Source organism: Oreochromis aureus, linkage group 2 (genome assembly GCF_013358895.1).
Source record: "Oreochromis aureus strain Israel breed Guangdong linkage group 2, ZZ_aureus, whole genome shotgun sequence".
Taxonomy (NCBI): Eukaryota; Metazoa; Chordata; class Actinopteri; order Cichliformes; family Cichlidae; genus Oreochromis; species Oreochromis aureus.
In genome coordinates, this window is record NC_052943.1 from 3,784,198 (window position 1) to 3,806,357 (window position 22,160).

At 39.3% G+C, this 22,160-nt stretch overlaps 2 protein-coding genes across 2 annotated transcripts; both read right to left on the minus strand.

Annotated features, from left to right (window-relative positions):
- Positions 1-1,095: 1,095 nt before the first annotated feature.
- On the minus strand, positions 1,096-9,127 carry fnta (farnesyltransferase, CAAX box, alpha). The gene is made up of 9 exons (XM_031751465.2): positions 8,908-9,127; positions 7,912-7,997; positions 7,272-7,386; positions 6,931-7,035; positions 6,671-6,797; positions 6,271-6,419; positions 2,351-2,413; positions 1,947-2,139; positions 1,096-1,840 (listed from the first exon to the last, which is right to left on the minus strand). The coding sequence occupies exons 1-9, from the start codon at positions 9,030-9,032 to the stop codon at positions 1,673-1,675; spliced, it is 1,131 nt and encodes a 376-aa protein (XP_031607325.1). The 5' UTR covers positions 9,033-9,127; the 3' UTR covers positions 1,096-1,672.
- A 913-nt stretch (positions 9,128-10,040) lies between these two features.
- aup1 (AUP1 lipid droplet regulating VLDL assembly factor) lies at positions 10,041-21,560 on the minus strand. The gene is made up of 12 exons (XM_031751419.2): positions 21,249-21,560; positions 18,537-18,674; positions 17,888-18,038; positions 16,606-16,787; positions 15,880-15,952; positions 15,690-15,763; positions 15,239-15,305; positions 13,326-13,428; positions 13,104-13,235; positions 12,800-12,939; positions 11,823-11,911; positions 10,041-10,406 (listed from the first exon to the last, which is right to left on the minus strand). The coding sequence occupies exons 1-12, from the start codon at positions 21,287-21,289 to the stop codon at positions 10,361-10,363; spliced, it is 1,236 nt and encodes a 411-aa protein (XP_031607279.1). The 5' UTR covers positions 21,290-21,560; the 3' UTR covers positions 10,041-10,360.
- Positions 21,561-22,160: the final 600 nt, after the last annotated feature.

Here is a 22,160-nt window from a genome sequence, read left to right on the forward strand (position 1 = left end):
TGTTCTGTGCTGTAAAGATGATCCCACACTGCTTCAGTAATGTTGAGGTCCGGACGCTGGGGAGGCAAATCCATGACTGACTGTTCCATTGTGTGCTTTTCTATCCAGGTATCTTTTTACTGCATTGTCAGTGTGTTTGGAATCATTGTCATGCTGAAGAATGAAGCTGCTGCCAATCACATGCTTTACAGATGGTACTTTTACTATGTTTAGAAATCCATCAACTTGGATGAGATCCCCAACACGACTGGCTGAAATGCAGCTGCGAGTAAAAAGTGCCTAAAGATACAATGTAAATGTTTTTTTGCCAACTTGTCTGTTCTGTATAGACATCATCCCCTTGCATTAGGCGCTTTTTTGTGCTTGAATGTTTCACAGGTCAGTGGAAAATAAAATACTGTAATATTCCTCTGAAAATAGCTGAAACTACTTCAAACAATAAGTCTGGGTCCCTGGGAGGAACACATAAAGAAAGGAATGGTGGCTCAAACTTTTGCAAAGCACTGTAGCTCTTTTGATTTTTTAAAATCTGACAGTTTTGCACAGCCACATTTTCAAGGCACAATCTCGTGCACACGTTAATGATCCTGATTGCCTGAATGCAACATGCTTAGCAATCACCTATAAATTGTAGCAATAACAGTAAGCTGGGTTACACTCTCTCTGAATGGGCACCAACTGCACTCGTTTGCCAAGCGCTGATGACGTGACCGTGCTGATCACAGGGTTCACCACACTACGCAAGTAGCGCTGCTCTAATGTCAACGATGCACAGAAGCTGTAATTACGCACAGCTGGAACACTGGCTGCTCGGTCAGAGACTGTAAGGGGACAGATTGTGTTGTAGTGTCAGCAGAAGTAGAAACAGCTGCATCTAGTGGAGTAAATCCATTTCCTCGCTCCAAGGGAGGTCAGGACATGAGGCTGTGAGTGTCAATACACAGGCTGCAAAGTTCAGAGGACCAAACAGAAAAAAATCAAACTAAAAAGTGTCTCATTTAAAGGGAGCAGTATAGATTTGAAAATAAGCAGCAGCATATGACTGCTTTTAATCTCAACTTGCTTCATTCCCACAAAAAAAGACAACACAACATGTCACTGCTGTTATTCCAAACTTATATTTCTCATCTTTCCGTAAAACACAAGCAGATGAATTCCCCGTCCAAAACAAATATTTTCCTTTATATTTATGTGAAAAATGGGTTTGCATGTAACCAAAAGTCCAAATGAAGTCTTACTTTGAAGTCCGGTCACTAACATGTCAGTTCCATGAATTAAAAATAACAAAAAGCTGTAAAACAACATAAATGTCACACTCACAGGGGTGCAGCTGAATCCATGACAACATACAAAACACATATTCAAGTTGAAACAAAGAAGAAGAACAGCCAGTTAATAAATCTAAAGCTGATGATATACTGGCTAAAAGACTCACTTCCAGGTGTGAGACAAAACTTAACTCCCTCATTCTTTTAAAGACTTTCTGATGCAGCTGTCACGTGTATTTCAGACTCTAGGTGACCTTATGTCTGTGGTTATTTCTCAAACCTTGTTCAGAAATATAAATTATAGCCATTTACAGTAATATCAAGCTCCAGGAGTTGATTCTGCGGACAGCAGGGCAGCGATGAAGCAGGGCAGGGAGTGGAAATGGTGCGAGTCCCCAGGAGACCTAGCTAGCCTCCTGCGACTGTGATGCTGAGATGGATGGCTCAGGATTTTCTGCCATGGGCTCATCAGAGAGAGCACCGTTTCCATATTTGTTCCTTAAAGAACGTCCCAAAAACTCCCAGTACTCTTTACGGATGGTGTCCTTCTCCTGTGCCAGTAGTCGACAAATCTTCAAAGGAAGACAACAAAGCACAACAGCATTGTTTCAGATCTCCAGTTTCACAAGAACAACATTGGGTGTAAACTTTTATTTCTAAGTATGCTTAAGGACTTACTTCTAGAGCCTTTCTTAAAGTTTCCTTTTGCTCCTCCTCTTCTACCTTTTCTTTTTGGGTGATGTTCTCTAAGGCATCCTCATAGCAATCAAACAGAAATGCTAGAAGGTAAGGTGAACAATGTGTCTCCTTTAGCTCCAGCACCCTCTCCAGCAGACCTGGCTGAGATGACAGACCTCGGTCTTGCAGCATCCTTGGGGGGGGGGAAAAAGAAGGAAATAAGAGAGGATACTGGCAGTGAGCTTTTCCATTTTTAATAACCATTTCTCAAGCTCCCTGTAGCGTGCTATATATTGAATGTCTGAGGATGGCACAGTGAAATATTCTAGTGAGAAAATGTCAGCATGTTTGGGCCTTACAGGTAAACACGCATAGGATCATTTACACTGTGATTTGCATCTTACCCTTTCAAATAATTCCATGCACTTTCATTATGGGGAGCCTTCCTGATCTGGTTCAGGCAATATCTGACACAAAGGGAGGAACAGCAGAAGAATGAATGCAGTTGCATAACTGAAGCAGGAACAATGCTGAGGGTACAGAAACATGTATGTATTCATATCACTGTAATTAAATGAATCACACAGTGCAATGGGAGAGAGAGAGAGAGAGAGAGAGAGAGAGAGAGAGAGAGAGAGACTTCCAAAAAGTGTACTTAAATATTTGGATTTTCTGATATTTGCTTCTGTTTTAAGTTGTCGGAAGTGATTTTAATGACTAAATCTTGAGTTTTTGACGTTCCTATAGCACACTATTTATTGTATATTTCTTGAGATGGCACACTGAAACATCCCAGTCATTCTTACAACAGCAGAGTTTTGGCAGTTTCCTGGTCTGGAGCAGTGGATATCCCAGCAAGGTCAGACCTTGCAATGCTCAAAGAAATTCCAAAAACACCCAAGTGCAAAAAACATGTTAAAGTTCCTGAGAGTAAAAGCAAAACAAACACCTCATGCTAAGTGTGAAGAAAAGTGGTGGAGGGCTGGGGATTTGGGCTTGTTTTATAGCCACAGGACCCGGGCACCTTGCACTTATTGAGTGGACTATGAACTCCTCTGTATATCAAAGTATTCTAGAGTCAAATATGAGGCTGTTTGCCAGACTTTGGCTGATATTGTGTCAAACAACAGGATAGTGATCCCAAGCACAGAAGCAAATCTACAACCGAATGGCTGAAAAAGAAAAGAATTAAGGCGGTGCAATGCTCCAGTCACAGTAAAGAAGAGTGGGCCAAAATTAATTCACAACAATGTGGGAGACTGATAAATTCAAACAGAAAACAACTGCTTTAAGTTATTTTTGCTAAAGTTGGTTCTACAAGAACTTTTCAGAGGAGCGAACAGAGACGTGTTAGCGCTTTTTTCACACGACTGTAGATTTTAGCTAGAATATTAAGCACAATGTCAAACAGAGTTTGTTCCATTATGTTTACAGTTTAGTTGCTCAGGGCTGTATTTACATTGATGTTAGAACAGCAGAGCTCTTACACTGAAGCTGATTATTGACTATCTCTAGTACAGACTGATGCTACCCAGTGAGTTTCAAGCTGTTTTGCTGTTGGTCATTCATGAGCAGGTTACTCTCTATTGAATTTGTGCAATACAAGAGTGATAAACACTGATTGTTTTTAAATATTACAAATTGCTCCATTTTATTTGAGAGGGGAACATTATCTTACTCCTGCCTGTCTAAACTAATGAATCAACAGTGCTACACTGTCGTTGTGTAATTACACAAAAATTAAACAAGAGACTATGAAACCAAGACATATTAAAGAAAATGTATGGATTGAGTGAAGTAGTTAAAGGCAATCAGTTAGATTATTTTTGGAGGGGTCAGCCAACTTTTGAGGAGTTTATAATGTAGGAAATTTATTATTACAGGCACTCAAAGTTCACTGGGGTGGATTAAAATTATTTATAGCACTTGATGGCCCTCACACTTTCACAAGTATAGGAGCTAGCCACATGACATTTTCAAGGCTAGAAAACATATTTATGCTCTGTTAAAAATTGAAAATCAACTTTACAACCACTCTAACAAGCAATGGTACTAGGGCTGCACGATTTTGCAAAAAATGAGAATCACGATTTTTTTTGCTTAGAATTGAGATCACGATTCTCTCATGATTTTCTTTTCCAATATAAAAATTTATTGCACTTATTAACTGCACATCAACTTCGTAACAGTTGAAACTGAACATAAAAACAATAAATAAACATAAAAACAATAAATGCCTCACATTTTGTCTTTGCCGCAAAATGTTGTACTGCTTGAAATTCCATCTCCACCGTTGCTCGACACTGCGTGTATAGAGCAGGTAGTGCAACAATAGAAAAATAGCTGCGGGACGGCACTGTGTAGCGTTTGTCTAGGGCAGGGGTCTGCAACCTTTAACACCCAAAGAGCCATTTGGACGCGATTTCCACACAAAAGAAAACTCTGGGAGCCGCAAATACTTTTTGACATCTAAAATGAACATAACACTGTATATATTGTTTTTTTTTACCTTTATGCTTTGTGTGAACAACTAAGGTGTGTTGCTTAAATGCATGAAGTGCTACAGAGAAAATTACATTTTATTTATGTAATTAACACATTTTGAACTTTGCAAAATTCCGCCTAAGTATGTATTTTACCTGATTAATATGTGTAGCGGGGCGTGGACTGCAGCGCCGCTACAGGGGAGGCAGACGCACCTTAGCGGTACCCGCAATCACGCCTCGCCGCCTTAACGTCTGTGCCACCTATGCTGTTGTGTTGGTGTGTGTCGGGCTGCGAGCTTTAACACCGGCTGTATGCGTAAAGCAACCGTGTGTGAAAAGTGGTCAATAAAAAGATGCTGAAAAGCGTGTTCATGGAAACATAGTCGGGTCTGCCGTGATATGTTTACAATGGGACTTCCGCTCCTGAACCTCTGCGCACAGCGTCTGCTGTACGATCGGGGCTGTACAAAGTCACTTTCATCTTTACGCACGACTGTAAGCTGTCGTCTGTGAGGCGTGAACGTGTTTGTTTTTGGAGAACAGCTGCTGACATAATGTGGATCCGAAGATCCATAATTGGCCTACCTGGGGTTGGTGGGCGTTTCGGCGGGTATATCGGCTTCTGCAAGTGTGACGCTTATTTTGATCGATCAAAAACTAATAGAATATAATTTTATATTTATATTTCAATATCACAATAATCTTCCAATTTAGAACTACGAGTTAAAAAAAGAACTAACATAAATAAAATAGACTTTAGCTAATTACTTACAAAAATTATTTATTTCCCCAAACCACGCTGGAGTCGTAGAAGGACTAAAGATCCGCATGCGGCTCCGGAGTCCGCAGGTTGCCGACCCCTGGTCTAGGGTGTTGATCATTTTCCTAAATCCTCGTTTTGCAGTGTTGATGGGAGCCATATCTTTGGCCAGGTGATAAGTAATAGCCTCCGTAATTTCTTTGTGCCTGCGGGAGTTCGACGTGTATAGGGAAGCGCTGTATAAGGTTCCCGTTATTGATGTTTGGGTGGTTGATCAGGACGGATTTTCTCCTGTCACTTTCTCGTCATCCCTGACGTGTTCTCCGTTGTTTCTTTCCTGCCAATTTGAGCATCACACGGCACAGCTTCTGTATCACGTGGTATAAGGCTCCGCCCTTGTCATTTGTTGAGCAGGAAGAGTGAGCGCTTGTTTTCATGCAGGTCCCGGATCAAAATGCGGTACAATCGTCATCGTCTTTCTCTCTCTCTTTTTTTTTTTAAAATCGTTGTCATTTGGAAATGAGATCGCACGTAAGTATGAATCGAGATCGCGATTTTCTAACGATTAATCGTGCAGCCCTAAATGGTACCCTTAATTTTGTCTGATAATTCAATGGAGGAAACCTCTGAAAGTGCATTTTGGGTGAACTTGTCACCATGTGGAATGGGTGGATGATCAAAACAAACTGTAGGATAATAAAAGTCTCATGTTTTAGATCTTCTAGCTCTGCTTTTTTTTGTGTCAAAATACAAATTCTAACACAATCATATTTTAACACGCACCAGTGTAGGTTGTAGTCATGAACTGGAGAAACCACACTGGGGTTTACAGGTTCTAAATAATAGTTTGGTCACACCGATCAAACATTTTTAGCGCCTCAGTTCTTACTTCAGAATTCACGTGTGAAGGTAAAAAATTTCAAGCCTCCACTAAATATACTAACATTACTGAACCTAATGGGGTCAGCTGTGAGGCATTGGATGATTTTTAATATAATAAACCTAATATTGCCTCACCAATTAAACATTACAATTAATTAAACAACACTAGAAAAATGCAAGAAAAAAAAGCACCTACTGAATCTCTCTCTCCACTACAGCTGGATCTGAAAAGCCTGTAGTGTGAGAAATCACAAAATGCCTCTGGTTCCATGCAGAGTTGTTCCTCACATCTTCCTCCAACAGATTCTCCACAAACTCCAGCTCGTTGTCCCACAGTTTGTACTCCTGGGGTACGAATAAGAAAACTAAGCTGGCATCCAACGCATTTATGCGGTTACATAGTGCAGCGTTTGTGTCGTGCATTGCCTCGCATTGCATGATACAAATACTGACCACAGAGGGACTCGAACTACACACAAACAGCCAACCAAATTAATCAGTGAAGGAGTCAGTCTGGCAGAGAGCGTCGCTGTGGGAGGAGAACTGGATCTCGTTCCTCAGCTTTGGAGCCAAACTCTGCCGAGAGCAACACCTACCTGGATGACCCACTGTCTGTGCTGCCAAGCGTGGTAGTTCTTTGCATCTTGGCTGAGAATGTCTGCGATGAACCGGAGTTCCTCTGAGGGGTCATTCAACCACTCGACCACCATACGTCTGTGATGCCTGGAGCAGAAGGAGAAGTTTGGAAAGCCGTCCTTATCTTCCAACTTTTTCATTAAACTTGAGTCGTTTTAGGAATGTCCCACTCCCACTCTCCTCTCTTTGTGCACTGGATAAATTCACATACTGCACTTACCAGACTTGATAGTTTTTGGGTTGCTCTTCAATAATGTTAGTAATGTACTTCATCTCCTCCTTTAGGTCCTTCGACAGGGCTTGCAGGAGTACTCGCCTGTAGTGCCTGGACAGTCCCACAGCACATGTTAGATTACATTTTCACAGAAGACACTCATTTCTAAACAAAACAAACACATTTTATACTCTGATGCTGTTTTAAAATTGTGACTGGCCTGAGGCACTTTACCTATAAATAGTACTACTTAACTATGAATGTCATCTCCTTTGCTCTTTTCTCCATTATTTGTAAATGCTACAACATCAAAAGATCAGCACTGCTTTTCCATACAAAATGCTCACCAGACAGTGTAATTTGCAGCATTTAGGTCAATGGCATCTGCAGTCAGAGCGAAAGCCCGCTCAGTTTTTTCATCATTCTTTAGTAGGGCACGGAAATAGTCGTAGACATCTGAGACTGTTGGAAGAAAGACGTGAACATTAGATATGAAATCCTTCTGCAATCATGTTTCATCTGAAATAGTTTGGATTTTAACAGACAAGTGGCATATTAAAGGAAAAAAACAACATAATGTGCCTGAAGGAAGGAAAGTACAGCAAGAAAGCCAGGCGCCACCAGTACGGCAATGATTCTCCAAGTGTTTGGAAATCTATGGGAGGCATGGAACACCATTATTCCCCCCCCAAAAAACAACGACAAACAAACAAAAAAAACCTACTTTGGTATTTTTACAAATTAGGATGAGGGTACTGGCAGTCAAAAATGTCCCAAACTGCAAATGATATTTGCTGTCATTGTCAAATGTCATTTTCATAATCATAAAACCTTTCAGTGATCACTTGAGCCCCATCGTATGGTTTCATGACAGGATGAAGATCACTACTTAGACATTTAATATCTTGCAGTGACCTTTCCCTCTACCCACTTCCTTGCTGTCTTGCAATTCCCTATGAGCCTTCCATGGTTCACTAACAATCTTACACTTTTCCGAGTAGGCGATCTTCACTACAGGATTTGGTCCATCATCCTGTGGAACAGGCTCCAGGTCAGCCCACTCCTTTCTGTCTCTGAAACACAAAAACACGGAGGTGGATTAACTGTCAGTACAGCCTGACAGTAGCTAATGTATTTAGTTACACAGGGCCAAGATCCTTCTAGAAACAAATATATTGTAGATAATCACCAGCCCAGTCACCAGCTTTTGGATCCTCAAAAGTTCTCCAAGGCTTTGAGCTAATCAAGAACCATGAGATAAACCTTACTACACCAGCCCAGTCACCAGCTTTTGGTCCACAAATAAGGCTTTAAGAACCATTAAACTTACTACTACCATGTCTGCTGTCACTAAATTCACCCATAAATTCAATTCAGGCTTCTGTGAGTATTATATCTCTTGATATAATGTCTCTGACTGAGCTAACTACTTTGGGGGGAATGTGTGCACCGTTTTTGTGATCATCCAATGCATTTATCAGCCATTTCTACCGCCATATAAACAAGGAGGTCTCCTATTCTTGGGTAAAAGAAAACCCAAACAGCAAAGTCATTACAATGCTGCTGATTGTCATCTGACACTTTGGAGGGGGCGACAAAAAAAGCCTTTGTGCAGGGAAAAAAAACTGCAAATGCGATAACTGTTTAACTTTATACTGAAATCATTAAGACAAGCTGTAACGTTAGGACGCCAAATTAACCTGGGTACTATTCTTTCTGAAGGTATTGGCTAGAATAACCGTACAGAGCTGAACCTTCTACTAGAAAGAGGGCTGTTAGCGCAACTCCCCCGGCTTTCCATCACAAAGACGATAATTATAGTGCACTTTTGACAGCCGCTAACAAAACTAGTATTAAACTATAAGTTATCAAACATTACCGCGTTATAACAAACACGAGCTACAGAGTAGTTACTAAGTACCGGTAGAGGAGCGACCAAAGCTAAGTTAGCCACCCAAAGAGAAAGTGATAACCAGACACTACCTGTAAAATATGTATCGAGTCGGGTCAACAGCAAATTCATCCTCGATGTGCTCCTCGACCTCTACATCAAACTCTTTGTCTTCGTTAACTTGTACAGATTCAACTGTTTCCTCAATGCCCGACATTGCTAACTACTTAGCTTAATCGCAGTTGTGCTCCGTTGAAAGTAAACGTCATATCCGGTGTAGCGGAAAAAGTTGCCTTTAAGTGCTGCTGGGAAATGGATTTTCTATCCTTAATTATCACCTAATAATAATAGACAGCCACACGGTCCACAAGATATGTATAAGTTTCAGTCAGGTTCTTGCGTAATTTGGCGTACCTCAGTATTTTCTCCCTTGCTTTAAGAAAGGCTTCTTTACAGACACCCTTCCACTGAGACGTTTCTTGAATGTGTAACTTACAGATACTGTTCATCTGCGCTGTTGATGTTTTTAGGCCTGCCCCTTCTTTTATTCCCCACTTCTCCAGTTTATGGAGATAAGTTTATGCAAATGATTTTAAAAATACCACGTTGTCTTTCAAACGGTGTTATTTATTTTTCAGTAGCTTCAACTAAAGAAACTGAAACAAATGTTACTTTATAAAAGGCTGCTAGTAACAAAGTGCCTAAAGATCTAAGTATTGTTTTTTTGCCACCTGTGTAGACAAAACACTGGTTCATCCCTTGAGTTAGGTGCCTTGTTATGTATGAATGATTCATAGGTCAGTGGTTTTTCTGCTTTTTCAGTTATCAAATCCCACAGTGACTGTTCCAGCTGGTCTTCATGTTACACACTCAGTTTAGTCTCAGTTTATGGATGTTCGTTTTCAACCTGTTACAACTCATCTGACTTTTAAATTTCTGATGGAGTTGTAACTGTGTGTGTTCATCAGTTAAATGTGTGAAATGTTCACATTAATTAAAATACACCATCCACTAGTTTCTAGTTTCCTGCTGTGTCTATAGGACTGTTGAGGTTCACTATCTATGTTCTGGCTCCCTCTTATGGCAGGATTTGTTTGACATATGTGGAGAATAGAAAAAACATAAAACTACTAAAATACAAATGTCATGCAACTGGAAATCAAATTTCACTTTACTTGCCAAAACCTGGGGCCTCTTAATCACATACCAAACTCTTGACAACACATGGATGTGAAATCATTTCATTAAAGCAAGGTCAAGCAGAGGTTTATTTCCATCAACAACTCTGGACATTATAAAAATAAATAGATGATTCACAGTCAGTGGATTGTAATACAAACTGTTATCAAAATTATGTATCAGCCAGAATGAAAAATTGAACACATGCATAATCACCATTCCATGAACTTATACATGTCCCGAATACTTAAGAACAAAATCCTTTTTGTCAACAGAACTGGTTGGGGAAATATAAAATCACCATTCAAATCAGACAGCTATGCAACGTGAATATGCTTCTTTCCATAATTGCTTGACCCAAACTGTTCAGTGACTGTCTTCCTGCTCCAATCCGTGCTTTTCAATGTAGCGTCTGGAAGAAGGGAAAAGGGGGGAAAAAAAAGATTAAATAAGGCTTTTATTTAGGATCATAAAAGTTTAATGAACACAAAAACACAACTACAGAACTACAGATGCAACTCGGACACGTCCAGACTCACTGTGACTGTACAGTTGTGCTCTTGTCAGGGTCTAAGACCACACTCATGCCAAATTATTTTGACTTTTAGGTAATAGGGGTGTGAAGGGAGAAAAAAAAATTGATTCAGTACCACGACAGTATTTCAATATCTTGATATTTTGCATGTTCATCAAGCGCATCAAATATCTATATTTAAATACATTCAAATACTCTGGTAATATGGCAAACAAGAGAGCTCATCTCATGCACCACCATCCAGAGATAACGTTGGCCAAGCAAACTTAGATTAAATCGGCTCAAGCAATAAATAAATAAATAAATAAATAAATAAAATCACTGGACACGCACGTCCTAGCTAAAGAGCAAGCTAAAACCTCAGTCTCACAAGTTACAAAAAAAAAAAAAATATATAAATAAATACATAAAAAAAATACGACAGCAACCTCTTCACATCTATAAAAAAAAAGGTAATGGTACTGACATACTCAGCATGTTGAAAAATATGAAAAATCCCAATATATTCGTATCATTGGACGTCTGGTTCATCCCACTTCTATTAGATAAACATCAAAAGAAGATTTCAGCTGTCATGAGTCATTGCTTACATAGTTACCAGAACTTTTAGTGCTACAATTGACGCCAATGCTCACATAAGATTTCTTCTCTTAGGATGTCCTGCTTTAATACCTTTATTTAAAAAATGCACTGATGTATTTTCAGCCACGTGGGGGCAGCACAACAACCTTTAACAGAATACTAACCTATTACCACATCACAAAGTTTGTATAGCAGATGTGTTTGGACACAGCTGCTCTCATGAGAAAATCCAGCAGACTCACAACAAAGTTAGCATTCATTTGGAGTCATCCCTCTGGCTTTTATTAGACTATAAATAAAATTATGCTAATGCTTCACCGTGTTCATCAGTGTCTTTCCGCCGTAGGTTTTGCCAGGTACCGTTTGTTGACAATTTGTTCCCCAAAATTGAGTTTAGAGATGTGGATGTTGTTTTTCAAAACAAAGTTGTGGGGTTTAAATTTATCAAGGCACTTTCTGTTTTGCATACGATCTGTGCTTGGTGCTTGAATACTGTGAAGAATCAGAACTGAACAACACACTCAACCCAGAAAATCTCAAATCAAATGAATGTTGCATAACTTCTCAGCCATGAACAATGAACAACCAAACAGCTTTGGCTGTTCTCTCAGGTCTCTTATTAAGATGAACTCAACTGTCATGGGGTATTATTACAAAGTCCAGAAACACCTGCTTAAAGCAGTAAAGATAATAGTTACTAGAAAATCTCACCTTCGTGCAAAGTTATACAGCGCTTCTTTTCTTTCTTGGAGAGACAAATGTCTGTCGGTTGGTGATTTCCCAAAAGCTTTGGCAGCAGGCTATGAATAAAAACGAAATGGAATTTAAAAAAAAAACCCCTCCAAAAACAGATATTCTTATTAACATTCATATACAAAGATAAGCCAAAACTAACAGAAGAAACTAGGGCTCATTATATTGTACAGATGTATCTGAGGGTCTGGGATGTGCAGTCTTAAAAAATAAGGAGAGGGCCGTTTCATGTCTCACTGATTTTGACAGCATGTGACGGACCAACTGCATATTGGGCTCCATTACTATAAATTATATCTTAGTGATTATTATCATGCAGTTCAGCTAAAATGTAAGGTAAAAAGTGTGATAAAAAGACACTGATATGGAGCTTATGAAATCAAAAATGTTCAAGATCATCTTCTCGTACACCTCTGGACAGCTTGTGCCTTTTATGGACCTTTTCCTGGAACTTTTTGGTATCACTTCATAAATAATAATTTTTTACTTATTAGAGCCTGACTAATACATGACTTTTTTGCCTGGTACCAATAATTGAGTGATTTAAAATTTGACAGGTTGTCCTCTTATCATTTTTTTTCTTTCAGATGCATCAAACACAAACAGATCAACATTTGTTAGATGTAGTTCTTTAGTTACCCGTTTACAGTCTTCTTGACTTTACAAGCTGGTTGTTGTGTTTGCGGTGTGCCAACAGGGAAGTTGCAGAGCGCCCTCTGATGGGCAAACTTCAACATTCATAACATCACTGAAGGCTGTTTCTCCTGTTCTTTCTTTACTTTTTAAAAATGTTGTTTATGACTATTTCAAATGCAGATACCAACAGATCACCAAATAGCTAATATCAGTCAATGATATTGCCCCGTAAATAAATCGGATGTGCTCTATAACTTACAATTGTCTGGTTAAATTCTAGGAAATAGGCCTTATCAAACCTTTAAGGTGGGAGCAGGACCAGAAGAATAGGAGCTGATCTTAGAAGGGCCAAAAGTCGAGATCCCTGTTGCTTCCAGTGATGTTTCCTCCTTATTCTCCAGCAGATTTGTAATGGTGGTGTCAACACAATTTGTTTTTGCTATACACAATAAAAAGAACAACTGTTAGATTCATTTGCCATGCACCTTCTTTCTTTTTAAAGGACTTCTTACAAAGTGAAAGTATGACAGAAGAGCTCAGGTGCAGAATGAACATAAAAGTGCATTCCAAGAAAATGGATGTGGTAGCCAAATGTAAGTGTACCTAAATCCTTTGTGATGACATTCAGTGGAACATGGGGCAACACGTCCTTCACCTGCTGAGCCATCTTAGCAATCCTGCGGTCATCTGTGCCCAAACTCATGAATCCAAGCCCAATAGAGCCAGGTGTTACACCTACATTTAAAAAACAAAAAAAAACAAAACTCCAATCAGCTGAATCTCCCACATGAACAGAGTTGATGTTGAATCATGTGACTGACTTACTTGTGGTTGTTTGTGGAACAATGTGTCTTGTCCTTTTGATGTGCTCTGCTTTATCAGCTTTAGTGATTTTGGTGGCGACCAAGCCAAGTTCAGCAGCTAGCAGCTAAACGAAAACACACAAGCAGAAAGTGGGAACTCACACATCTGGGGCCTGTTCTTCGTACCTCGCTTACTACATCCAAGATCAAATGACACATCCAAGATCAAATCATCGCGCTAACTTTGAGCTCGCTAATCCGGTTCTCCGAACGCACCTGTTGTTGACGATTAGTATAGCTGGATGAAGTAATCTGAGATCACTGGGTGGCTTAAAAGGGGCTACGCATCGATAGTAGAAACATTGATCGGCAACCCTGTGATTGGTCGGCGAAGATGTCGAAGGAGCGCGCGTAGTATCTCACGGCAGCAGAGCAAGAACTCTTGATTGAGGGATAGCAGGAGTTTCAGAGTTTAATTAAAACGCAGGGGAACACTGCAAAGGCTGCAAAAGCAAGGAGAGAGGGCTGGCAGAAAGTTGCTGACAAATTAAACTCGTAAGTGATCCGTGATATTACATTATATCATGTGATATTATATTATACCACAGTATATTATATTACATCATATCCTCTTTCACATTAGAGCCACAACAGGACCCACTAGAACATGGGAAAAAGTAAAAGTGAAATATAAGAATATTCTACAGAATGGTAATATTTATCACTTATATTGCTTTTAGTCTATGACAAGAGACCCTGGAATAATCTGTTTGTTTATAACAGCAACCAAGAAAAGGGCAGAGCAAATAAAGACAGGTGGTGGTCCTGCACCCCTCGTCACACCCCTTTTTGTACTGTGACATTTATTGACATTGTGGGTTTTTATGTGTGTAGTTTGAATAACACTCCATCACTTTTACCTGTTCCCATGCAAGGAGTGACTGAAGCATGCACAGTAAGTCGGGAGTAAGTATATACAGTACAGTAAGTATATATACATATACATATATATACACATATATATATATATATATATATATATATATATATATATATATATAGATAGATAGATAGATAGATAGATAGATAGAGAGAGAGAGAGAGAGAGAGAGAGAGAGAGAGAGAGAGAGGAAGAAAGTAAATAATACCCTCACGGGAGAATCGATATCTCCCTATGAGCACACCGTCGCTGCTGAGCTAAAGGATCCTGTCTATCCCGCAATATACGCTAAATTCTGTAAACTCTCCTTATCAATCTTGCACCTTCCTTGCTCACAGTACAAACGGACAGGACATGGCTGCGACAGACTTCCCAAATCCACCTTCGCTTTTATAGCCGTGGTCTCTCATCTTGATTGCACGTAGTAATTTACTATTACTACTCTAAAATATGAATTACATCTGACATGATCTACTACATGTAATAGAATGGTTAATAGTACATTTCCTTTTTTTCAGAAATGACCTGTATGTATCTGTATGCAATCAATAAAAGAATCAAATACATTATCTTTAGTTACATTGATAATATTTATTTATGGTAAAACAGTGGAGAAATATCGCTGTTGCTTTCAGATAACTGCAGCGGACATACCTGAGTGGCCGCGATCTAATCCTGTTTACATAAAGTAAACCTGCTCCCGAGCAGGCTTACTCTTCGGATCTGTTGCTATGACAGCAAGTCCCAGATGAGCTTGAGAACCGAACGATCCAAGATCACGCGAAATCGTCAACATTCAAATCCGGCTAACTTACTTAGCGAGGTACGAAGAACAGGCCCCAGATATGCATGTGCTTTTGCAAAACAACAACAAAGAGATCTGTGTACAGGTGCAAGGCTTCATAACTCTTCCACATATCACACACACGCACATATTTGTTTTTACAATTACAAATATAACTCATGTGCATCCAAGTGGCACACGCTGTTCTTACCTCCTGGACTTTGTTGGCAAACTCCTGTGTCGACTCGCCATCTTGTCTGGATACTGTTGGGAGCCAACTGGGATGGAAATGAAACACAAAAAAGCAATGCTAAGAAGAAAATCTGAACAATTAGAGCAACAGAAATACTAAAAATCAATAGGTCTTTTCAAGAACTCAGACCAAAACAAACAAACAAACAAAAAAAAAGAAACTTGCTTATGAAAGCAATTTGATTTTGAAATGCACATTCATTAATCAGAAGTCCTGGCAGGAGCAGATGAGTCTGAGGAGGGTAGTTTGTGCCAAAAATTCACCGGTTTTTGTGTTGTTTTGGACTCGGTGAAACTATTTTACATAACAATCTCCACAAAACCAGGTTAGGGTAAAAGAAATAAGACCTACATTGTAAAAAATGTAGCTGCAGAAAAAGATAGGAATAATGACACAAATTATTTAGTACCTTACATGATACACTGTCCATGGAACAAAAAATGTCCATAAGAGCTCCGTCAGCCAGCTGGACTCGGGTGTGCTCTGTGTACAGACAGGAGGTAATCGTGTTGTTAGATTACTTTGGTGTGCAGTCACATCATTTCATCAGCTCTTTAAAATGTCACTTTCATTCTAAATGTGAGTTCAAATGACTTTACCAAGGAGATCAATGGTCTGGTCACCCGTAAGGCCACAGGTTGGATGGATTCAGTCAGTGAGAAAGGCCAGGAGCTGAGAGAAAAAACAAATATACATATTTAATATAGTAGTTGGTTGAGCTTTGTGCTGTGAGCCAATAACAATTGATTCTATTGTTAAAGACATTCGGGATATGTGCAATTAGTCAGCTAAGCATTTAAAGGCCAATGCCTTTGGTAGTTAGCATCAGCAACGTAGTAAACAGGTGATTCTGACATGGCACAAAGGAGGTGCAGCCTAAAAGAGTCTATGTTAGGTTCCAGTGAAAGAAGAGTATCAGAGACTGTAAAGAAAAACATGGCAATAATCACAGCCTCATTATAAAGTGCAACTCCCAGCTTCTCTGGTTTTCATGTGCGTCTCCACTGAGGATACAGTACACTTGTTTCAGTCTTACTCGAATTAACTATAGAAATGAATCAATTTAGCAGCTGTTTTCACTTCCTTGCACTAATTTCCCTTCAACTCTAGAGGGAAATTAGTGGGGGAGACTCAACCGCCAAAGTAATTCATCTCTATCTCAAAGTGCCATGAAAGAGGGATGATAATTTGTCGCTGGCTGCATTAAATCACTGGGTATGGGTAAGAGGCCAAAACCGTCCCAGCGTGCTGATGAATCCCAAACACTTGCTGTGTTATTGGATAGTTCTTGTTTATTACTGTACAGTAACGTGTACAAACGTCACCTGAATTTGAGAAGACCGGCGCGGCCGTTTGTGGTGTCCTCTTCGGGAAACAGGAGTAAAGGTGTGGTGCCTTCAGCGGAGCAGTAACTCTGCAGAGACTCTCCTATGGCTCCGGAGCCTGCATGGATTTCCATGAAGCCTCTGGCCCAGCACACAAAGCCTGTGGAGCCATCTAACTGGGGCTGATAGGCAGAAAGAGACGGGTCAAATTCACCACACATTTATTATATTTAAAATACATTAAAGTACACAGGATCTTCTTTTTTCAACTGACAGACCTTGAGAATAGATCAGGTATATTATAACATGTGTTAATGCACCAGCACAATCTTGCCTCCACGCACAGCTCTCTTAAGGTCCTGTCACAGCATTTCACTGTGATTGAGGTGCATTGCAACACCTTGAGAACTGAAATTTTCAGTTTATCTGTTAGAGATTTGTCCCTTTGCCTGGGATCATTGTCCTGTTGCATAACCAAATTTGGACCAAGCTTTAGCTGTCAGACAGATGGCCTCGCATTTGACTCTAGAATACTTTGGTATATAGAAGAGTTCACTGTCGACTCATTGACCATGCAGTGGTCAGAGAGACTGAGCATGGGGTGAATTTGCTGGGACGTCCACTCCTGGAAAGACATAACTGAATGCTCCAGACCAGCAAACTGCCAAACACCTCTGCTTTGATAGAGGTGCTCACACAGTGCATCAAGTGCATTTGATTAGAGTCACCTGACTGCTAATTACCAGCTTAATTCTTACAAAAGCTATAACGGATTGCACAGACATCTGAAAACTGGGAGACTAGTACTTATGTAGAATAATAACAATAATAATATGTAGAATATTATTAAATAAAAATATCAACATAAATTCCCAAGTTGATTACTTACATTAAGAGGACATTATTTATATTAAATGTTTTCTGGATTTTTATGTTCAAACATGAAACAGAGACATTATTTAACAACCCGCCAAAGACTTAAATGCGCATCTTGGACATTCTTCTGTCACTACCTGAAAGAAGGCGCATTAAGACAGTAAAATAGACAAAAACATCAAACCTGACTATTGTATGAAAAGTCTGTCACCTCATGTTTCTCAAGCAGTTTTCTGAACACATTTACATTTTTTCAAGCCATGTAATGCAATGATGTCACCATAGACTTGTTAATAGGAGGGCACTGATGCAATCAGCACACTGATATATTACAGTGAATCCCTGAATGTGTAAAACATGCTGCATGACACGGTTGAGTCAGGAAAAACGTTTAAGCCAAGCTCACTGTATTGCAGGGGGTCAGGAGGTTGATAATGTTGTGGTCGAACTCTGTCACATGATTGCATATGTACAGCTTGGTGTTTTTGTCTCTGGAGCGGGGATTTTTCTGTCTCACATGCATCCCCAGCACGGAGCACATAACCCTCACAACAAATCTAGAAGCAAAGAAAAAGAACATGATGTCAACATTTTAACATAATTGGCAACAGGATAGTCCTCAATAGTGTAACACTGTGTATAATTTACCACAATGTGCAATAGGTACAAATATCTTTTTTCTTAACTGCTCTTAAAACCTTCAGGGCATGTACATGCTTTGGTTATTTAATCATGCAGTCACCACCTTTCTTCAAACAAAAATTACAGTGTGCAAAGTATAATTACCTTCCACTGGGAAGCCACTGGCCTCAGTGGTATTTATTGTGGTTAAAGTGAATAAACTCTGACAAAAAATTACAGTTATTTTAATGGCATAGATGCCATGTGCGTTAGCATTAACTGCAATTGTTATCCCTTATAATACAATTTCACCTCAGTCATTATTGTCACACACACACAAACATGATTAGAAGTGACACACAAGACGACTCAGCTACAGATTTGGTTACCACTGACAGTAAAATGTGGTATTGGAACACTTTTTCAATACTTGCCTTCTTATAAAACTCTCTGGAAGTGCACAGCTGACCAGAAACACATGAACACCGATAAAAATACGTATGAACATTAAAGAAATGCCGACTGGAAAGTAAATCAGCAACAGCAGAAGAACGACAGCATCTTTGGGAAACCTGCACAAAAACAGAGCAGAATCAAAAAAAATGACATTTGGAATAGAAAACACAAAAGAAAAACAAATCTAAATGTAAATTTATAGTTGAGAGAATTTAAGTGATTTCCAAGGGATTTGTAGCAAGATTGCTTTATCCTGTGCTGATTATATTTCAAATGAACCAACACATTTTTACCCCTTTTTTATTTCCCCAATTCCAACATATAGACCTCACCATCAGCCTCAAAAATACCATTCTGTGATTTGAATGACAGCATCTGTCACAACCTACTGATCTTCTTCCTTTTATTACTGGATAAATGTGCACTGAGCCATAGCATGAACTCACGTCAGAGTTTAACCATTTCACTCTATAGTTATTCAACTATGCAATATTACCCAATGATACAATACTGTGAAAAAGAGCCATCCATAATTTGTTTATGTTTTGATACGAAATGGTTACAGGTGCAGGTATTTATTGCAACATGTTCAAACACACACTGAAATCAAATATATAAAGCAAAAACAGATTTTGTACAATTCCAAGCTTTCCTATTGTTCTCCAATCTTCTAGGAAGACATTCAAAGCTCTTCTCTCTGTCAAGACGATCAACCACTTCTAGAATAATGTTGAGGTCCGGGATCTGTGGAGTCAAATTCATGCTTGATGGTGTTCCAATTTGTGCTTTCCTATTTAGGTATGTTTTTACTGTGTTTTGCATGTGGCTGCAGACACTCACTGTTGTAATTCTTTCCTGTTCATACTGAAAAGAAGTTGAACCAAAAACGTGGATTCATCACTCCATCAGCCCACTGACCTCCACTGATCTTGTGTAATTTTCATACTTCATCCTTTTCTCCTCCTTTCCCTTCCTTAAGAAGGGCTTCTTGACAGCGACCCTTCCACTGAGACCATTTCCAGTGAGTCGTCAGTGAACAGTAGCTGGATTAGCTAAAGAGGCAGATGTATCTCTAAGGTCCTGTCAGGTCTATGGCAGATTTTTTTCCTGTTTCTTGAGGACATGACTTTCAGACACTTGCTGTAGATAATTATTTTAAGCCTGCCACTTCATCTGTCCTCCTCTTGTCCAGTTTCCTCACATTTTCATACGAGCAGATCTCGGCATGAAAATTTGAGGAGAATCGCCTTTTTCTAGCAAACATATTATTCGATGTCTGCCAAACTGTTATTTCTGGCATTTTTCACAGATTCAACTAAAGAAATGGGAACATTTTATATATTTTTCTTTTATAGACTGCAAGTAAAAAAAGCACCTAAAGATACAATGTAAAATTGCTTGTTTTTGTTACCAAGTTTTCTGTTATGTAAAGATACAACATCATCCCTTGCATTAGGTGCTTTTTGTTGTTTGGATCAACTGCAGGGCCAGATGCATCTTTCAGGTCCTGTGTCAGGACATGACTTTTACTGGCTCATCTGCTGTTGATAATTTTTAAAGCACTGCCAATTCTTTTGTCCTCCCCTTATCCAGTTTCCAAAAATCAAATTAACTTGACACTGCACACTATACTGCAATATGCCAAATTTTCAGCTAATAGCACTATGGGAATCACCTTGTTGTGACAAAAGTATTATATTACGTCTGTCAAACTTTTATCTTCATGTTTTTGTGACAGACTGCTGATAACACAGTAATTTAACATTGGTTATTTGCCAAGCTGTCTGCTATGTGTAGACACAACACTGTTTTCATGCCTGAATGAAACATAGATTCAGTGTTAAGTGGTCCGTTACAAGGACTGGACTGAAAATGAGTGAAAAGGCAGCAAGTGTCTAAAGAATAACGTTGAAAGACCTTCAGAAATCCTGGAGAACCGATGCTCAAGACCACAAAAAATACAATCAAGTCTGACGATATGAAAGGTGGCTCGAGGCACAGTGCTGTCCATAAGTTATTAAAACCAATTGCAGAGTTAGCGCTGCTTTTGTTTCAGCGTTTTTACCAATATTACACGTGTCACTACTCGATTCCCTCTGCACTCAAGCGCTAGAGAACATTTCGAAACCTCATTATAAACGCTCTAGTCGTCATTAACACTGTATCTACAGGCCTCATGTCCGCCCTCTATTCAAGTCAAAAACACTTAAGTATTTAAGTACACAACGACAACTACTTTTGCTGTCAGTTATTTTCTCCACTTTACACGCGCCCAAATATAATCTCTGACTTTTGTGTCAAGATCAAAGAACTTAAGTCTCTTATAAAACTTGACTCTTGGTTGTCACAAGGCAAGCAGTGAATACATGAAACCAACAGACATCTAAGATTAGCTAGTTCACGCATTTCATGCTGCAACTGATCGGCGTGCTTATTAAAATTAGCACTGGACAAGGTTTCATGTCAAACGCTATCCATGACTTGTTTAGTATACCGTTGCCAATATCGGCTAGCTAGCTGCATGTTTTCCAGATTATTTAATACATCTTCTACTATACTGGTTAGCTGCCCGATAATAAACGTCGTCAACGACATAACCTCTGTGTATTTCTTCAACGCTTATTGCGCTAATTAGCGCTAAGTGAAGGTTAACCGAGCACTTTACATTACTTAGCAGTTAGCTGACTTACCGACGAAAGTCAAACATGTCTTCAATCCCCCGAGTCTCCATGTCTGCCAGTCAGACCTTCAGAGGCTAATGCTAAAAATACAACCTGACCCCTAAATATAAATTAGTCATTACTTTCACGACTGCGCCTCTATCATGCGGTGGGTAAACTGGAAACTGGGTCGCTAGTTAGATTATAGTACAGCCTTTTCAGACCGCTTAAGTGCACGACTTTAAAATGTTAGCTTTGTGGTTAAACAGCGCTAGCACAGCTAACGAGAAAACGGCTTCAGTCGGCACGACACCACTTCCGGTCCGTTGCTAGAATCCCCTAGAATAAAAGCGCCATCTCTACAAAAGTAAATTTATATAAATAATACTCGTTTCTAAATTCTACAGAAGAGTATAAACTGCGATTCTTTGTACCCAACCCAACCCTTCAATTACTTTCATGATTTCATGTAATCTATAACTGTGTGTTCATCTTTATCGGAGTGTCTGGTGCAATACTTTCAAAATAAAAGAGCAGCAGAAAAAAAATAAAGAAGCACTAAAGACGTCCCCTAAAGGAAACGCTAGTAAAATATTATAGTATTTTGTCTACCTCTAGTGGCGAAATCTGATAAATTTTAATGTGCAGGAAACGTAGTTAGTATGTAATGTTACCATTTTATTTTAATGAATCTATTTATTTATTCCAATAATGAGCTGAACGTCTTTAGTCGCCCCTCTTTTCTTTTTAGTGTGTTTATAGTCTGCAGTTTAGGGGGGGAAAAGTGTAGCCATTTATTGAAACATGTGCAAACATATGTGTAAATACAGAATATAAGGCAAAACCAGAGTTTGTACAACTCTAAAGAGCTTGAAACACCACTGGCTGAAATGCAGCACCAAACGGTGACAGAACTTCCACTAATACCTGTTTGGTTCTTTG

Excerpts from the sequence above, each read along its gene's own strand:
- fnta (XM_031751465.2), bottom strand. The coding sequence starts at position 9,032 with ATGTCGGGCATTGAGGAAACAGTTGAATCTGTACAAGTTAACGAAGAC. Across the intron at positions 7,998-8,907 it reads ACTCGATACATATTTTACAG|AGACAGAAAGGAGTGGGCTG; the intron begins GTAGTGTCTGGT and ends TTTGTGTTTCAG. Across the intron at positions 7,387-7,911 it reads GATCGCCTACTCGGAAAAGT|TCTCAGATGTCTACGACTAT; the intron begins GTAAGATTGTTA and ends TTCTTCCAACAG.
- aup1 (XM_031751419.2), bottom strand. The coding sequence starts at position 21,289 with ATGGAGACTCGGGGGATTGAAGACATGTTTGACTTTCGTCG. Across the intron at positions 18,039-18,536 it reads CCAGAGAGTTTTATAAGAAG|ATTTGTTGTGAGGGTTATGT; the intron begins GCAAGTATTGAA and ends CTTTGCTTCTAG. Across the intron at positions 13,236-13,325 it reads TGTTCCACAAACAACCACAA|GTGTAACACCTGGCTCTATT; the intron begins GTAAGTCAGTCA and ends TTTTAAATGTAG.